Source organism: Heliconius melpomene, chromosome 10 (assembly GCF_056956725.1).
Source record: "Heliconius melpomene rosina isolate 202511_hmr_F chromosome 10, ASM5695672v1, whole genome shotgun sequence".
NCBI classification, from domain to species: domain Eukaryota; kingdom Metazoa; phylum Arthropoda; class Insecta; order Lepidoptera; family Nymphalidae; genus Heliconius; species Heliconius melpomene.
In genome coordinates, this window is record NC_140398.1 from 12,271,809 (window position 1) to 12,289,816 (window position 18,008).

At 30.8% G+C, this 18,008-nt stretch overlaps 3 protein-coding genes across 9 annotated transcripts in view; 2 read left to right on the forward strand and 1 right to left on the reverse strand.

The window, feature by feature from the left end:
• Nucleotides 1–3,337, forward strand: part of LOC146535685 (sphingomyelin phosphodiesterase) — a 24,583-nt gene extending 21,246 nt beyond the window's left edge. For 3 of the 6 annotated variants that reach the window (XM_085192015.1, XM_085192016.1, XM_085192017.1), the window contains exons 10-12: nucleotides 224–408; nucleotides 743–934; nucleotides 2,205–3,337. In XM_085192015.1, coding sequence (XP_085048141.1) covers nucleotides 224–408; nucleotides 743–934; nucleotides 2,205–2,274 — 447 coding nt within the window. In that variant the 3' untranslated portion in view covers nucleotides 2,275–3,337. Of the gene's footprint in view, nucleotides 1–223; nucleotides 409–742; nucleotides 935–1,396; nucleotides 1,456–2,083; nucleotides 2,136–2,204 lie in introns of all 6 variants that reach the window. The other 3 variants (XR_014878368.1, XM_085192020.1, XM_085192018.1) reach the window with 3 other exon arrangements.
• Nucleotides 2,587–8,634, reverse strand: Rca1 (Regulator of cyclin A1). The gene is made up of 2 exons (XM_085192025.1): nucleotides 7,277–8,634; nucleotides 2,587–6,496 (listed from the first exon to the last, which is right to left on the reverse strand). Exons 1-2 carry the CDS (start codon nucleotides 8,267–8,269, stop codon nucleotides 6,227–6,229), a joined length of 1,263 nt encoding a protein of 420 aa, XP_085048151.1. The 5' UTR covers nucleotides 8,270–8,634; the 3' UTR covers nucleotides 2,587–6,226.
• A 317-nt stretch (nucleotides 8,635–8,951) lies between these two features.
• Nucleotides 8,952–14,997, forward strand: LOC146535687 (uncharacterized). 2 transcript variants are annotated; one of them, XM_085191602.1, is made up of 11 exons: nucleotides 8,952–9,093; nucleotides 9,700–9,903; nucleotides 10,139–10,172; nucleotides 10,502–10,721; nucleotides 11,062–11,313; nucleotides 12,208–12,381; nucleotides 12,790–12,993; nucleotides 13,233–13,403; nucleotides 13,692–13,881; nucleotides 14,320–14,475; nucleotides 14,814–14,997. In XM_085191602.1, exons 2-11 carry the CDS (start codon nucleotides 9,814–9,816, stop codon nucleotides 14,865–14,867), a joined length of 1,545 nt encoding a protein of 514 aa, XP_085047728.1. In that variant the 5' UTR covers nucleotides 8,952–9,093; nucleotides 9,700–9,813; the 3' UTR covers nucleotides 14,868–14,997. The 2 variants fall into 2 exon arrangements, with proteins under 2 accessions (XP_085047728.1, XP_085047727.1); XM_085191601.1 differs by lacking the exon at nucleotides 8,952–9,093 and adding an exon at nucleotides 9,229–9,566.
• The last annotated feature ends 3,011 nt before the right edge of the window (nucleotides 14,998–18,008 follow it).

Consider the following 18,008-nt stretch of genomic DNA (forward strand, 5'->3'; position numbering starts at 1 on the left):
TCGTCGAGCAAAATGAAAATCTTAAATATTTCACTGAATATTTAAGATTTTCATTTTCCTCGTTCTGGTAACGCCGCGCTTTGGGACAAAGTGTCTTAACACTAAGTTCCCAGATTCCCTCTACATGCGCCATGCGCGGCGCACGTTGTAGTGTGAAGTTAAAAAAACATCTTTATCGTTAATAGCCTTCTTTTTAATAACCTTTACATAATTTAATTTCCAGTTAGTTGTTGACCACGAAACATGGATTATGAACCTCAAAGAAGCAAATCTGTTTGGTTATCCTATTTGGTATAAATTGTATTCGGCGCGCTCTGCCTACATGATGCCATCACTTCGCCCGCAAGACTGGGACAAGTTTATAGATGACATGACTTCTAAAGAAGACCTGTTCAACTTATATCACAAGTATATTACATTTTTTACAAATGCTTAGAAGGAATTTTCTTCATAATTTTATATCAGCACTAAATTAATAAAAGTAATCAATATTAATATAATCCCCCCTCGTGTGGCTTTTGCTAATGAGCCATTTCCTCGAAATTAAGCTGGTCTTTTATGGTTCTTGGTAAGATTTTCAATGTCTTTCTCACTAAAAAAATATTAGTGTTTGCTTAAAACCTTATACGTCATTCGCAGCGTAGTGGGCAAACTTTCTGTTCATTTTGAAAGCTCTTGAACTAGATTAATATAAAGAAATTGTACAAACTTCATTATATATGTAATTTTAAATATAATTCAGAAACTACTGGAAAAACAGTCCACGTCGAGGCACATGCGACGGGGAATGCCGGAAGCGGCTCATTTGTGACGCAAGATCAGGTCGCTCCCACGACCGGCGCGCGCTGTGCGGCCACATCGAGGCGCGCATCGACGGCGCGACCCCCGCGCCGCAGACGTGGCGCGCCTGGCTCTACAATGGCCTCTCTGTCTCGTAAGTACTGCTAATGCTAATACTATAAGTTAGTTGCTATAAGTCATCTTGTATGCGCTTACGCATTTACACAGCTTGAACTCTTTAACAGTTTAGAAATCCTGATTCCTGGACCATTCAAAAAATTAAGAAGTTGTTACAATAAACTTTCTTTAAAAACACCTTATAGCTTTGTAACACAAACTATAACGAGGCAACAGTAAAACGAATAAATATTTATCCGTGTTCTAAGTTTTGCACAGTTAGAAAAAAGTCATAACATTCTTGAATCTTACCGCCATTAATGCTTTGTTTACAACAAAGCAGAAAGAAAAAAACAAGATCTTTACGCGTTCTAAGAGTTATGTATTTAATAAATAATGTACACTGTGTCCACTGTGTATTTTATATTTTGTGCCGTTTAGGTCAAATATATGAATAGATAAGCCTATTAAAATAATAATACTATCTTATACCTCACAGACCTTCTGTACAGCAAGTTTAATGGTGGTGGAATTCTTTTAGATGCTTCGAGAATAAAGGTTGGTGCACCTTAGGCTATTTGCTTTTTTTTCTAATCAAGCATGTAGTAGCCAAGTATTTTTTGGTTTAGAAAATTTAAAATTTATTGTACATTTTATATTTGTTGAGAAATTTAGCCGTGTATCGTGGCGCAAGGACACAACTCACAGGTGTGTGATTATAAACGCGACAGGTAGCAGGTTCGATTCCCACTCGGGAAAATCAAATATTTAATATACTCTTTTCTTCGTTCTGGCGTCCAGGCAAAGCGCAGCGAGTTCCGCCACTCAACACACAATGCCTCGGCGGAAAATGGGGAATGGAGTGTTAAAACACTAGTTCCCCCCTGCCTACCCTGCGGTGTTCGGGATACAGCATGAAGCTGTATAAAAAAATTAAACGACTAAAGTAACATTTGGCCATGCCATTGTATAAAAGTAGCACATAAATCTTTTTTTTTTATTTATCGCCCACTTGTATATTGCATCGGGCAGTAGAACCTATGGACACAATTTTGTGCAATCATTAAATATTGTTGGTGATGGATATCGCTTAATGTTATTTAATAATATTTAACAGTAAATAGGTAAAGATTTTGAAACTAATATACCTAGTGCATGTTTAATATTTATTATGTATATATTTCAGATTTGTTAGCTTCTTTACATTCCTGACCTCTTTACTATTAAGATGTCTATAGGTATAGTATTATTTACTATTTCCTTTTGAAAATGATGTAAAGCGTTACTAACACAATATTATTTTGCAGAGTATCAATGTTAATGCAAATACCCCAAGTGGCTTACCAAATACCAAAGTTCGTAATGGGTCTCGGATGAATAGGCAGGAGTTATAGAAGAGCCGAGATTTAAACCTGCACCACCGGATATTCATGAGATTTATAATTTAAAAAAAACTCTACAAACCAAAATTTTCACCACATATTAGAAAAAATATTTGAATGTTCTAAAAAATAATAAAATGTTAGACATAAAATTATCTACTGTCAAATATATTTTGTTTGATTAATTTCTAATCGTTATTAGGTTATTGTAAATATATTCTGTAAATTGTTTAATATATGTTAGGTCTAATGTAATTACTGTAAGTATTTTTTTTATTTTATTAAATGATAAAAAATAAAAAATGTGTTTTATTTTCATTGTTTATTTAAAAATAATGAGACATGGAACTTCTCTAGAGACTCATTTTCATTACATTCAATCATTGTATATACACATATTAATTATAAGACAAATCATTAAAATAAGAATCTTAACATAAATTAAAAAAACTAAAACTTGAGATAGTCAATTTTCATTAATAAATTAAAAATACTAATAAGTTATTATGAGGTAGAGATTACCATAATAATAACTTACAAAAAAAAATATCATTATTTTTCACCTCACAACTTAATATTAAGCTAGTACTATTATATACGATATTCACTCATTGAGCAAGTTACCAAAACTCATTAAGTCCGGTACACATCGCAATAGATCATCAAATAATTATTGAGTCATATAGAAAGCAAATATAGCAATATCTATTTATAATATTTAAATTCAACAACAATATCTACAATTTTTTTCGATGTTTTTACATAATTAAACCGCGAGCACCGGCGCCATGAGCATTTTCCTCACATTGAATTTAAAACTCGCGCAATTCTAGCAAAGTATATGCCTACGCAGCGATACATGCCGGCACCCCACCACTTTAGCTGAATTTTCTACGTCCCCCAAGTCAATATGTATTAATTAGGCAGATACCAACAAATTAACTAAGTAGTATTACAGTCAGTCTGGTTGCCAAATGCCAAAATGCCAATCTGGCTGCCAAAGATGTCATATCCTATTCAGCAAATTGTTAACAGATTCACAAATAAACATGGAGTTTTAACGAGCTGCAAAAGTCGCAAGATCAAAAAAGACATATTTTCTGATTTTTTTTTTATGTACCGAACATCATGTGGTAGATGCAAAGCTCGTGAATATGATGAAAATTGTTGACATGTCATATCTTTCTTTTTTAAGTTAATTATTTTTAGTTTATACCAAAAGTACGTGTCGCCATGAGAAATTTAGTTTGTTATTGAAAATAGCAAGTATAAGAAATGTTGTGAACTTTTAAATAAACAATTTATTTGATTATATAAGATTATTACTATTAAATATGTCTGATTGTTATAATAGTCACAAAATATGTAATTACTTGTGTGCTATGCAGAATTTTACTCCGTACAAAATATGAGCAAAGTACTCTATACGCGAGTGCTCATGTAATTTTTGACTGGGCGCGTGTGCTGTCGTATTAAGTGGTTATTTCAATTGGAATTTCAGTGGTCCAATATTATTTGTTCAAAAGTTACAAGTACTATTACAGAAAATGTTTTGTATTCCAAATATTCAATGGAGATTGCTTTATTTGCTTACTACTACTACTCATATACTGTCTAAAAGGCACTAATGTAATATTACTAAATGACATTCCATCAATACTAATTTCACTTTAAAATAATGAATAGTATAACTACGAAGACATTTTAAGGTCCCCTAAAATCGCTCTGTGACAGCAATCTTAACAACTAGGTTTTAACTCTTTGACATTCCTATAACTATTAAGTATCCAGTGTGATGAATTCTTTCATATCGTATTTACAACAAGTTGATTATAATTTACCTTTATTCTGAAATGTATAAACATTGACATCAAAAATAAGTTAGGGTATGGTTCGGATATTATCTACACCTTTTTCCTTTTCCTTAAATACTTTTTCAGACAACTGTCAAAGAAATTTTAATGTAATGTAATCGTTAAGTTAAGGACGTTAAGTAAGATGCTCTATCGTTAAACACTAAAAAAAATCGAAGTTTAAATTAAAAAAATGTTTTTTTTATAACATTATATCTACCTATGTGTAATCCATTGTATGTTTTTGAACATCTAAATTGTATTACAATAATAGTAAAAAACTTAATATTCAATGCGTACTAGCGTACTAGTAGGTATATGGATAGATTAATACTGTCCAAATAATTCAATCATTGTTAAAAAAATATTCCCTAATTACACATTATTTATTAAAGCAATAAAAATTTAAAATGGATTACATAAATATTCGATTGAGTTGTTGAATATAATTAGAAACCGTTGTACTGGTTAAGTATTGCCGTTTTAAGAACAGGTTTTGAATGCTATGTTGTCTGGAAATTAGCACAAGCCATTAAGCTGGTTTCTCTGCCATTCTTAAAGCTTCAATACCTACCGAAACGTTGAAACAACAGCTTCTTATGTTTTTTTTCCTTTTCAATTAAATTTATCATTATAGTAAATGCATTCCATACACACACATGAGGTGGCAGTATCTATAATTATTTATTATCATCATAATATTAACTTATACGGCACAATTTTTAAAAAAATATTAGACTAGAAAATAAAAAGAGTATTATTATCTTCAAAAACGTTCGTTAAGTCTTTTAAATATGGCGTTATTTGAGATGGCAAAAGTTTTATTTTTGTTTTCGTTAAAAACGCTAACTATATAACTTACAGTTTTAGGTATAAAATGTGATGTTACTAAAATCATTGATCAAAATCAATCGTAATACAGTTCACGAGGTCTAAGCTGGGCTTTGCATTTGTGTGAGTGTTTGTTTATGTACGTAAATTATAAAAAATAGGTGTAAAGTCAAGCAAGGGGTATCCTTTACTTGGCCTAAACCAGTTGCTACTGCTTTCATGTCATCAGCCTATCCCTCTTGTACTGATGCAATTGCAATGTCACATTCTTATAATTTTATTTCTGTGCTCGATTTATTAAAAGTGAAAGATAAAGTTGGCACATTCACTCTACAAGAATCGAAAAATGTGTACAGTGTTTTTGTCAGCACCACTTTAAACGAAACCACAGTTTTAAGTACTTTATAAAAGCCTAATACAATTATATATTTTTTCCCAAAAATGAAAAAGTGTTTTATTCAAATAAAATAAATAATAAAATTATCGTTGTAAAATAAAATGCCATTTGACAAGAATTACACAAATGCAAAGGTCAGCTCAAGGATCGCGAGCTGTATTTACTATAGTAAAATTAGATTTACTTATAAAATTTACCAGAGCTTTATTACTAGTCTTTAGTTGATTTTGTTATTTATAAGTAGTATGTGAGTTTTGTCATGCACATTAGTAGGTATATCACAGTTTTTATCCTTTGTACTTATTTTGATTAATGTTTATGCTAATTGTGAAAGCCTTGTTACAAATGAAAAATTCTGCATAATAAATTGTGTTTAAAATACTAAAAAAATCAGTCAGTTGTACTATTCTATCTTCAATTAATCTATATTTCACACACCAAAAAAATTCTAAGAGAGCTTACATTGTACATTTTATGTCTTAATTTTCAAATTATATTTAAAAACGAATATTTTAATTAATAATCATAATGAATCTCTTTAAAGTCATAAAACCCTAAAACACATTAAAAAAGAATAATATAAGCTGTTGATTTGTGTTGAAAAAATTGCTTTTTTTTAAATAATCAGTACATGATATAAATTCAGGAATGCAAAAAAAATAATTGAAAATGCATCTCAGTAGATGAAAATGATTACACATATAACATGGCACATCTTAAAAGCCTTAAATTATGAGACAACTAATTTATCTCAGACAAACTTCCTATACATGATGATTTTAAAAACCATCATATCTTTGGAATGTAAACATTAGACTTAAAATAAGTCACTGGTATTATATAATAAAACTTCTAAAAATTTTACATCATAGAAGTCTCTTTAAATTCCTCCTGCTCTTTTTGGAACCAACAACACATGAATTCTTCTTTCTTTTAGAAGGACTTGGACCATCTAAGTCGTATATAACACATTTCTTATCTGGATGACGTTCACATTTACAAAACTTACAAAACTGGTAAGAGCATGTTTCACTCGTACATTCCACCCACTCTTCCCCTGAACTTTCTTCTGTAACTTTGGCCGGTTGACAACATCTTACACAAGACAACTGCTTGCGGGAATCCACCAATGCTGCCTGAAATTAATTAATGGCTTATTATTCAAATTTTAGAAATAGATACATTATTCTCACTTTAGGCTATTGTGGGCATAGAGGCAGCATATAATTATAAATGTGACAGTTGTGGGTACAATTCCAACTTGAGGGAATTATTTTCATTGCTTTTATCTGGTAACAAGACAAAGGATGAACATTAATTTCCACCACTAAACAACATGTTTATGACATGTCTCAGAAATCAAATGGAAATTGAGGAAATCAAGTCTTCCACTCTCTTGTTCCTTTATTTTGATAGTTATTGTAAAAATATACACTAGCATGCCTAAAAGCCATAAAAAAATTAACAAACAAACAACAAAAATGTACCCCTTATAGTATGTAGTGTATAAGATAACTATTGTGTAAATTTATAATATTTTAAACAATGACGACAATGCCTCATTATAATTAATTAATTACATACATAAATTTTCAGTGATAATACTTAGTGAAGCTATAAACATTTTTTTTCCAATTTTAGACATAGAAAATCCAGTGCAAAGGCATTCCAATCTGATTTTTTGCATGAATTACAGATTTTGTGTATCAAGTGGCAGAGCTGAATGCCACAGGAAATTAATATTTGTGATCACAGGACAAAGAACAACATTGTTTAGTTAGACATTGTTCATTTCACCAAAACAAGCTGGTATATGCATAAATGTGATAAAATTATAAATATTCATAATAAAACATTTATTTATAAATTTTTGTAGTATATAAAAATAAAAAGATTTTTTACTTAAATTTACTTACTTTAGCATATTTCTTAAATTTTGTAGTTCTTGGGGTACCAGGAGGACTATTTAAAGATTTTTTTTGATTTAGATTATATGAAATATTTGTTTCCACGAGGGGCCTCCTGTGATTTGTATTGTTAATTTTCGGTGTAGATGACTTGTTTTCTTGATTTTCTTTTACAATTTCTAAAAAGTTTAGATATTCCTCTTTTTTTTGTTTAATACTTAGATGATTCCAAATTTTTCTCCAATATGGACTAACTGATTTAAAATTTATAATATCTTGAGGTAATAAATAATTAAATATTTCTATTATTGGTGGCACCACTTTATTAGTATATAACAGCTTGATTATGTCAATTTTTTGAGTTGGTTTAAAATTATATCTTTTGGTATTTTCTTCAGAACATTTAATTATAGGCTGCAAAGATTGTCTGTCACAAAACAAAGAATGCATCTCCAAATTAAGTTTTTTCTTAACATCTACAGGACTACATGGTTTGCGGCTGTTATTGCAAATTTTTTTTATCGGTGTTGTTGGTATTTCGGTGTGGTTGGTATTTTCATTGCTATAATAGGCATCTCTGCCAAATTTTATTGAATTAAAACTGGTTATTTTATTGGTTTCAATTGATTTAAATCTCATTTTGCGCATAGCACTTGAAATTGTCGAGGTAGGTGTTTTATTAGTATCATTAACATTTATGTCTTCTGGTTCCTCTTGATAAGCTCGTTTTATACCTCTCCGGTTTTGTACTGATAGTTTATTATCATTCGGCCTAATATGCCCATCTTTACATGCTGATCCATATGTGATTTCGTTTGAAATACCATAGTAATCAAAGCGAATCTTATGGGTATATTTTGTGGAATTAGATATTTCTGAGCATTCTAGCGATTCAGGTGTAAAGGAAGTATGATAACCACTATCTTCGCATCTCCAATAATGTGCATTTTCATAAGATAACTTTGGAGTAAGAGGTTCCTTCAATTCTGGGTGAATATCCATTGTTGGTTGAAAGGAAACTTTAAAGCCTTCGAAAATTTACGTTTAGCACAATTCATTAACTAGGAGTCATTTCAATAGTTAATTTTGCCAGTTAACTAACTTTAATCGTGTCATTACAAAAATCTATCAATTTTTTTAAATGTGAGAGGTATATATTAAGCAATTATTTACGTTAGACTTTTACAAACATCAACTAAAGCTACAAAATTTGCTCTTGACATTTATGCACAAGCCAGAATCATTACGAAAACGACCATAGACGGTACACTATGAAAAAAAAAGATAATAAAAGTTGAACTTGGTGTTTTTTTATGTTCGAAATAGGAAATAAAATAAAGTGCAATAATTCAATTTACTAAGTTATATTATAATAATTTGCGTGACAAGCACTTTATCATAAGACTCATAAATTAAAAATATAAGAATAAAGAAGTAGATAGTAGATAGAAGAAGATAGTGAAAAAATATTTAACATTATGAATTTATGTTGATATTAATGTAAAAGTAATAAAAAATATTATGTGTTATTATGAGTTTTATTTGAAATTTATAAATTTTAATAATATATAATATATCCATAAGGATATATTGTATATTATTTATAATAAAATATACAAACGAGAATTTATTTTAAAGATGTGAATTAATCCGTTTTTGCATTATTTATAGACATTAATTGTTGAAATACCGTACAATATATTATAAATACACATACAATGCAAAAATCTTATAATACATATAGATTTGCTTAATGTTTAAAAAAATATCATTCATTAGCAACGATAGAAATGCTTATGTGATGCGGCTACGGTGCGGTATAAAAGGTACATTGGGATACTGCATGGTAGAGTATCCTTAGCTTATGGAATATAAAACTAATTTAATTCTGTATCTGTATTAGCAAGGTTGAAGGCAACATCACTTCATCATTATTAAATTTCACTACTCTATGAATCTATGACATTGTTTATCTGAAATCTGAATAATTTTGATTAACATTGACTTCAACTTCTTTTCAACTAATGTTAATTGTGTATAGAAAATAATATTAATTATGAATACCTAAAGGCTAAAAAATATATCTGTATTTGAATCGATAAGTCTACATTTTGATGTGATTTTAATCAATTTATTTTGAGCTTTTCATGATGATTTTTTACTGTGTTTATTAAAAATGGCTCTGAATATAAAAGAATTATGTAGATTATGTGCCAAAAAGGATGAATTTTCTAAGGATTTAGTTGATGAAGCTAATAAAAATGTCTTAAAAATGATACAAGAATTTATACAAATACCGGTAATTTTAGTTCTTTAGAAGACTTGAAATAGTTTTTTATTTATTTATATCGAAATATTCATACTGCACCGTAGTTTTGTATGTACAAGAGATTTAAAATGTGATGTTAACCTTTTATTACCGTTACATATAGGTTCTAGAAAGTGAAGAATTATCTTCAAAAGTATGCTTGAATTGTGAAGATAAAGTGGTATCATTTCAACTTTTTGTATTAGAATGTCTGAAAGTACAAGAAACACTAAGAAAAATGTATATAGAGTCATGTAATAAATTTCCCATTAAAATTGAACAAGATTTGGTTGAGTTTGATGTAACAATACCAGGTGTAAAGTCAGAGGTAAATATTTTGTAAAATTCCATATATTACAACTTCATTTTATTATTACTTATTTTAATTACCTGTCTTTTTCTATCATAACAAGACCTAAAAGAAATAATAACATTAATAAAATAGATGGGAGTATATAACTAATTAATAACTTCTGTAAAAAATAATTCTTTGATTTTACAACTTAAATTTTACTGCATTAGAGTCCTCTTAATATTTATTTTTATTTCTAACTAATTTTCAGGTTAAAGATGAATTAACAGCTGCAGACATAGTGAGTGAGTATTTTATTTATGTATTGTAGATAATGTATGATAATAGGTAGTTGAAACCATTAATGTTAATTTCATAAAACAATAAAAAGGCAAAATACAATTAAAAATCATAAAATACAATGAAACTAACCTACTTCTACCTTTTCAAAGTTGGTTAAACACTTTGATATTATTAAATTTAATCCCATTATATAACAATTTAGCATTTATGTATATGATACAAATTACTCATTCTCCCTTCACATTTACTTGAAATAATTGACAATCGAACGCTGTACCACTGCGCCACAATGGCTCCGAGATATATACATTTTGCTTTCATAAATTCTCAGGTGCTATAAACAATGATGAATCTATGTCCGGTTTCGAAGGTCATGATTACAACAGTGATAATAAACATGACAGTGATGGGGACTTAAGTGATGTAACATTAGCCACTTTAAAGGAAACTAAAGCCAAAAGAGTGAAACGAAAAGTATTAAGTGAAGAGGAAGAAGATGAATTCCAAAAATTATTAAAAAAATCTAATTTAAATGTTAAAGACTTTGTAAAGTAAGTAGAGTATATGATTTATTTCTGATTGAATACTTTAGTCTATAGACTTTAGACTAAAGTATAAAATAAAATAAAGTATATAATTTCTACAGAAACTTAAATTAAAAGTTAAAATCAGCTTTATGCTGTATCCTGCACACAGCAGGGTAGGCAGCGGGTTTCTAGTTTTAAGACACTCTGTTCCCGATTTTCTGCTGAATTGCATGTTGATTGGCAGAACTGAACAATAAATAATTAAAATATTGATAGTTTAATTTTTATTTTTTCCATGATATTATTAAATGGGTATATTTTTTTTATTTACATATTTTATTTAGTATGAAAAAACCTATTTTAGATTACAGTGTGACTTGTGTGGAGAAAGTGTTAAGACATGGAGTGGATTAAGGATCCATTATGCAAAATTTCACAAATGTAAACCAATGTTGAGTTGTGCCTGTGGCTTTGTTATAAGGTCCAAAAGTGTTCTTTACAAACATGTATCAGATCATAGAGTGGAAAGTAGGAAACTTAAAAAGACTGTTGATTCCGATTCAGACAAACAAGATGATGAGAAATATTCAAGTCTAAATGTTACGGACTTTGTCAAGTATGTTACCTTTTTATTAGCTTCATGCTGTATCCTGCACATATCAGAGTAGGCAGAGGGAACCTGGGAACCTAGTGTTTAGAAACTCCATTCCCATTAAGACACTTCTGTTCCCTACATTCCGGAAAATTCTTGAGGTTACCATGTTGAAGTTAAATAATATGTTATATGCACAAAATATTAAACCTCCATGTACAAATTTTATTGAAATAGGACTTAAACCTGCACTTTCGAACTTACAAGTACATATAAACTATGTTTACAGAAGGGACTGCATTTTATGATGCTATAAAGAGTTGTTGTAAAGTCAAGAAAAAATTATACACACTGATTGAAGAACATCAAACAAATTTCAAGAACAATAAAATGAAATTGCTTTTAGTATTTTATACATAAAGTATTCAATATACTAAAAATGTGATAACATATGAATATATCCTATATTCTTAGTTGCTTAATGTATCACATTTGATACATGTGATGCCAACAGTAGAGTTAATCTCTATGTATAATGAAATTGTAACCAATACATGTAATCACTGTACATGGAAGATTAATTTATTGTTAATGTAATAGAACCCGAAACCATGATCTTTTATTGTTTTTGTCAGTCCGGTTTAGTTATGTGAAGTTTGCAATGTATATCCTAGGTGTCCCTCAAATTCATAAAAAATAAATAATATACAAGATAATATTGTTCCAAATGTATCTCTGTGTGTACCATATTCACAGATACATGTAGAATACAAATGTAATTATGTTTTTTTAAAATAAAGCATATGTATGTGTGTACATCTATTCTAGATATTTCAATACTATACAAATTTTAGATCAATTCCCAACACGATTTGGTAAAAATTTTGTAAAATAAAAGTAAATACTATTTTATTTCAGTTTTGCTTGTTCAATTTGTCAGAAACAATGCAAGAGTTGGTACAGTCTAAGAGCTCACTGTGAAGAGGAACATAATGTTATGCCGGTTGTCAGCTGCATTTGTGGAATCAGCCTTAAATCTAAATCTGTTTTATATAAACATGTGCAAGATCATAAAAATCCGAATGTTATATGGTAAGAATTATTATACTAACTAATTAGGACTAAAACTTTAACGCGACTGTTGTGGGTCCGATCCCCACTTGAGGAAGTGAAATATTTATTTACGTTTATATTTTCATTTCTTCGATCTGGTGTCGAGGCAAAGCGCGGCCTTGAGTTCTGCCACTCAACACTCAATGACTCCATAATTCGGCGGAAAGTAGGGAACGGAGTGTCTTAACACTAGGTCCCTCTGCCTACCCTGCTGTGTGTTGGATACAGCGTGAGGCTGAAAAAAAATAAACAATTATTATATTAACAAAAAAGTAAATGTTCCAAATTGTGTAAAGTGTATTGTAGAATTTGGGTAGAAAGAGAAAAATTTACATTTAGATAAAGAATTGAGCTAAACAAATTATATGCATATATCGTTTGTTCCAGTTGTGACAAATGTCCAAGAATAACGAAAACAATGGCAGCAATGATCAAGCACAAAATGAGACATGTACCAAAGTCAGAAAGAAAGTTTTGCTGTTCCTCTTGTGATAAAGTGTTCAATTCTAAAGATACATTAAAGTCCCACGAACGATCGCATATACCCATAGAAGAAAGGAAGATATATCGCTGTGAAATTTGTGATTTAAAGTAAGTTTTGTAATTTAGACAAAATATCCTATAAATCAGCAATAATAAAGTATATGTTAAACTAAAATATTGCTGTTCTGCACTCTTATACAGATGCTATTATTTTGAAATAGAATGTGTAATAAAATATGATGGTGAATTGTGTAACTGTGATCAAGGTAATTAATTGTAAGTTTGATGTCCACTCAGGCAATAATTATGTATTTTACTTTTATTATAATTTAAATTTTCCCGCTTAGGTTCACGACACGGTCGTCGGCGTCGTCGCACAAGCGCGTGGTGCACGACAAGATCAAGAGCTATGTGTGCGACCTATGCGGGTACGCGTGCGGCACCAACGGCGAGCTGCGCCAGCACCGCGCCATACACAGCGACGACAAGCCCTTCGTGTGCCGCACCTGCTCCAAGCCGTGAGTACCTGTGTACTTTACAGTATAAACTACTAAATAGGGGTGTGAGTTTGATTCCCACTTGAGGGAATAAAATATGTTTTCATATTTTCATTTCGTCGTTCTGGTAAGTGGAGTGAGTCAAATCACGGCGTTGAGTTTCGCCAGTCAACGCAAATAAATATATGTAACTTCTTTGATGCGCATTGCTGGTCTATCACCGCTTATCAGGCATAATATCTCTAAATAAAAACGAGGCACTTTATACCGGATTCTCTATGATATGTAAATTATGATTATATTTAACAGATTTAAAACGTATTCCAACTTGAAAACCCACATGGACACCCACGAGGACACGTCGTACGCGTGCTACGTGTGCAACCGCGTGCTCAACAGCCGGCGCACACTGCGCAAGCACCTGCTGGTCCACGAGGACAAGTGTCGGCACGTGTGCTCGTACTGCAATAAGGCGTTCAAACGACGGCAAACTTTAAAGGTATGGTACTTATATTTGGGATGTAATATGTAATATGCCTTAACGTTTTCCTTTAAGGCAATATAATTATAATTTTTAATTACTAAGTTAAATTGTAATAAAAGAATATTTTCTAATAATTATATATTTTTATAGATGTCTATGAAAAATATATACCCAAATATGTCTCGAAAATTTTCCCGTGCGTGGGTAACCGAGTTTTTGAATACTAGGTTCCCTCTGTCCGAAAAAGGTGGAAGTTACTATTAGAGACCGCTTTTAGTGCTAAAACTACCACTGTACATTAATTCAACTGTTGGTTAATTAACATCAAACAAAAGAACCATGGGTATTTTACTATGACGCGATTATATTTATATTATTTTTATATTATTTTAGGGTTATGGTTATATTATATTTATATTATTTTAGGGTTATGTTACATTTTATGACCACCAGGTGCACATGTATACGCACACGGGCGACAAGCCGCTGAGCTGTAAGTGGTGCGACGAGCGCTTCTCGTACGCGTCCACGCTGCGCTCGCACCGCCTGCGTTGCCACCCCGACAAGATGGCGGGCCACTACTCCGGGTACACCGCCACCATGCAACAGGTCTTTTGTTATTATTTTTTATTATGTGTTCTGTTTTAACTATTATCATCTAAGCTTCGCAACCCAATAGGTCTCTATGACGCTCGAGCAAATCCCGAATTAGCATCGTTGGCTCCCGTACTATAATAAAATGTTTACCACTTGTAACTAATAACCCAATATTTTCTTTATTATATTATTTACAAAAACATAACATAAACATTTTAACATAATGGGATTTAAACCCGCGCTTAAATATTTTATTTGTTTTTATACACAAAAAAAGTGTTACAGTTCGTTAAGAATATATAGGATATAAATATAAGGTTAATTAATTGATTTTGTTTATTTTGTTACAGGGTTACATTAAAAATGATCCGATTCCTTCTAAAAGCGACGTGGAAGCGATATAACGTCGTTGTACTGTCTTTTTATCATAATTATTTTATTATTTGACAGTTACAAAATTGTCCTGAATGATTATTGTAATATTTTTATTTTTGGTCAAATTATTACGATAATAAATTAATTTCACATAAAAAACATTTTAATTGCTTACGAAAAATTTTTTTTTACATAAAATTGCATGAAACCTTTGTTTTCTAAATAGTTATAGTATATTTATAATAGTTAATTAACTTAGGAAGCAGAAGAAAAATTATGTGTGAAATAGTTAATTAATTTAGGAAGAAGAAAAATCACTAAATATAAGTAATAATTTAAAAAAATTAACAAATATATATGGGTTATGTGAGTGATTAGGTGAAATAATAATAAAAACTATAATAGTAGGTAGTGTACACATCATTAATATGAAACATTCTATAATTACTTTCTAGCTTTCAAAATCATAAACGAGTTAGGTATTATATTAGATCGCCAAATAGGCTGCGATTGTGGATAGTGCCAGCAAATTAATGTTTAAGATAAAATTAATTTAGACGTAGAACTAAAGTAACCTGAAAAGTCAAATCGAAAATAGAAAGGAGAAAACCCAAAATATAATAAAAAAATATTGGATGTAAGATTTCCATTATAAATATAATATTACATTAGTAAGAGTTAATGCCAATAAAAATAACTAATTCTGTTAGAGTTACAAGTTATTAGACATCTGCAATAGTAATTCACTAGAAGAGACACTAACAATGCTTAAGTTAAGTAGCGTAAGTACAGCCACGACCACGTATGAGGAGTTGGGGATTAATAAAAAAATAATTTAATAATTTCCATTCGTTGGCTGGAAGAAATTTCTTTTAGAAATAAGGCCACCGTTGTTAACTAATCTTTCAATTTTGTTTTACTTATATGTTTTTTTAAAGTGCAATAAAGAATATATATTTGCGAACAAAAAAAACATTTCAATCATTAAAATTTGTAAAATTAAGTTCTATTTGTTTTTCACTTTTTGAATATTAATATGGATGAAAACTTATATAAAAACTAATAGTCTTAAAAAAACCAACGAGACGCCTTTGTGGCGCGAGGGCACAAGCGTGTGACTTTAAACGACGATTGTATTTTCGATTTCCACTCGGGAGAATGAAACATTTAATATATTTATTTCCTCGCTCTGGTAGCGAGGCAAAGCGGGGTGTTGAGTTCCGCCATTCAACACACAATGCCTCTAGAATTCGGAGAAAATCGGGAAACAGAAGTGTCCTAACATTAGCTTTCCAGGACACCCCTAGCCAGAGACTTGCGGGCTATAACGTACAGCTAAAAAAAGCATGTGTAGTTTGTGTCATCAATCTATGAAAAATATCCATTTTAAAAACTATTGTATAAAATAAACTGACTGATTCGCTGACTTAAGAGAAGATTTTCAAGTGATATAGAGAGTTGTCCTTGTTATATTGGAAATATGCCAAACACGTGGGATATTATAAGTCAAGTGAAGAAAACTTAATTTTTACAAAAAAAATATAGGCGGATACATGATTTGATAAGGGTGGTCGGTTGTCAGCTGGCGCTAGGCCAATTTCCGTCAGAGCCCCACTCCCGCACCCCCGCACCCTGCTCTACGCTTAACAAATTACATAACGTTGTAAAAACGATACATTACGTCACGAAGTTTTACGCTAATTTATTGTTCCGCACCCATAAAATCCGTTTTAATTTCATTTTAATTTATAAACGATCTATTTTTGCTAGACTGAGGTATTAGAATAAAATCGTAACACAGATTACATAGAAATATTGATAATTTGATGACTTTTATCCGATTTTTCCAACACTACAATAAATTACAACAACACACTGGACTCTACAGTACATTATAATTATTATATTCTAATTGAAGACATTATAGGTAAATGATAAAACAACTAAAAATAGTTTAATAATTTCAAAACAGATTATTTTTTAAATTATTTTATTTATGTGTAAATGGGCACAGGACCGGACGGAGTGGCGACCATTAGGGGAGGCCTATATCCAGCAGTTGAGTGGTCTGAAAGGCTGATGGATGGATTTTGAAACTTTGAAAACTTTTCAAATAAAATGAATCACTTACGTCTACTTAACATTTACTTATATAATTACATAATATACGTTTTTTTTTGTTTTTCATACGTCATAATTTACGATTACTTTTATGCGCACATCTATTGTTTGTCAATAGCCTTTAAAAAAGTCTTCTGCTGTTAGGATACATATGCCAAGCATTATTGATAGTCGTGGACGAACTGAATCCATATGACGTAATACACGTCCAACCTACGCTTATACATATAAGCGTAGGTAAGGTAGATTCCTATGATTTATACCCAGAGTTCCATAGTAAATGGAACTCTATAAGTTGTTAAAACTATTCACTTTAATAATATTTCATTTATAAACATTGAATATTAATATTTAATTAAGGATAATCTACGTTTACTAAATAATTAATTTGTGGGTAGATTTGCGTAATTTATGTAGACTTGAATTATTAATATGATTAATAACTTATTATTAATTTATATGATGTCATATTGTTATTAATATTATAAACGCATTATAGTAGGAATAATAGAGGGTTCGGTTCACAGGAGGCTGTGCTAGTTTAATTTATGTTTCAATTTTATTTGCTTTGTCTCGCATTTAGCAAGGCAGCCAGAGCAGGGGATATGCTAAAAAAACCCTCCAGTAGAGATCGAAACCACAACATTGCAGTTAGGCATTTCGAAATTCCAAGGCATGAGTTACATTAAATTATACATTTATAATAGAACAAAATTCGCAGAACAAGTACCTACGCACGTTTCATTTAAATCCTTCGCGACGTTCGTTAATATTCTTTTTTCAGGAATACTTTTTTTGAGAGTCAAAGCGGATTCGTAAGTAGGGTAAGATAAATTATGTATAAGACGTAGCGGGAGTCTCAAACAAAGTTTGAAATCAACTTTGGGACTACTCAAGCGTGGCAGCATGGCCTTGACTCGTGTCACGTTAAAGAAATCGTTGATATTACGGGCATGGAGTAGAATTAAGTAAAGATAGAGCCTTAGCGGGGGTGCGAGGACGCAGCGGGTGGAGGGGGGGTCGCGGGAGGGCGCGGGCGGTCCGCCCTC

What these genes read in the sequence shown, in the direction of transcription:
- Rca1 (XM_085192025.1), bottom strand. Translation starts at nt 8,269, where the DNA reads ATGGATATTCACCCAGAATTGAAGGAACCTCTTACTCCAAAGTTATCT. An exon ending in AATTTAAGAAATATGCTAAA is followed by an intron (nt 6,497 to 7,276) that starts GTAAGTAAATTT and finishes AATTAATTTCAG; the next exon opens with GCAGCATTGGTGGATTCCCG.
- LOC146535687 (XM_085191601.1), top strand. Translation starts at nt 9,444, where the DNA reads ATGGCTCTGAATATAAAAGAATTATGTAGATTATGTGCCAAAAAGGAT. An exon ending in AATGTTACGGACTTTGTCAA is followed by an intron (nt 11,314 to 12,207) that starts GTATGTTACCTT and finishes ATTTTATTTCAG; the next exon opens with TTTTGCTTGTTCAATTTGTC. An exon ending in AAAAATCCGAATGTTATATG is followed by an intron (nt 12,382 to 12,789) that starts GTAAGAATTATT and finishes CGTTTGTTCCAG; the next exon opens with TTGTGACAAATGTCCAAGAA.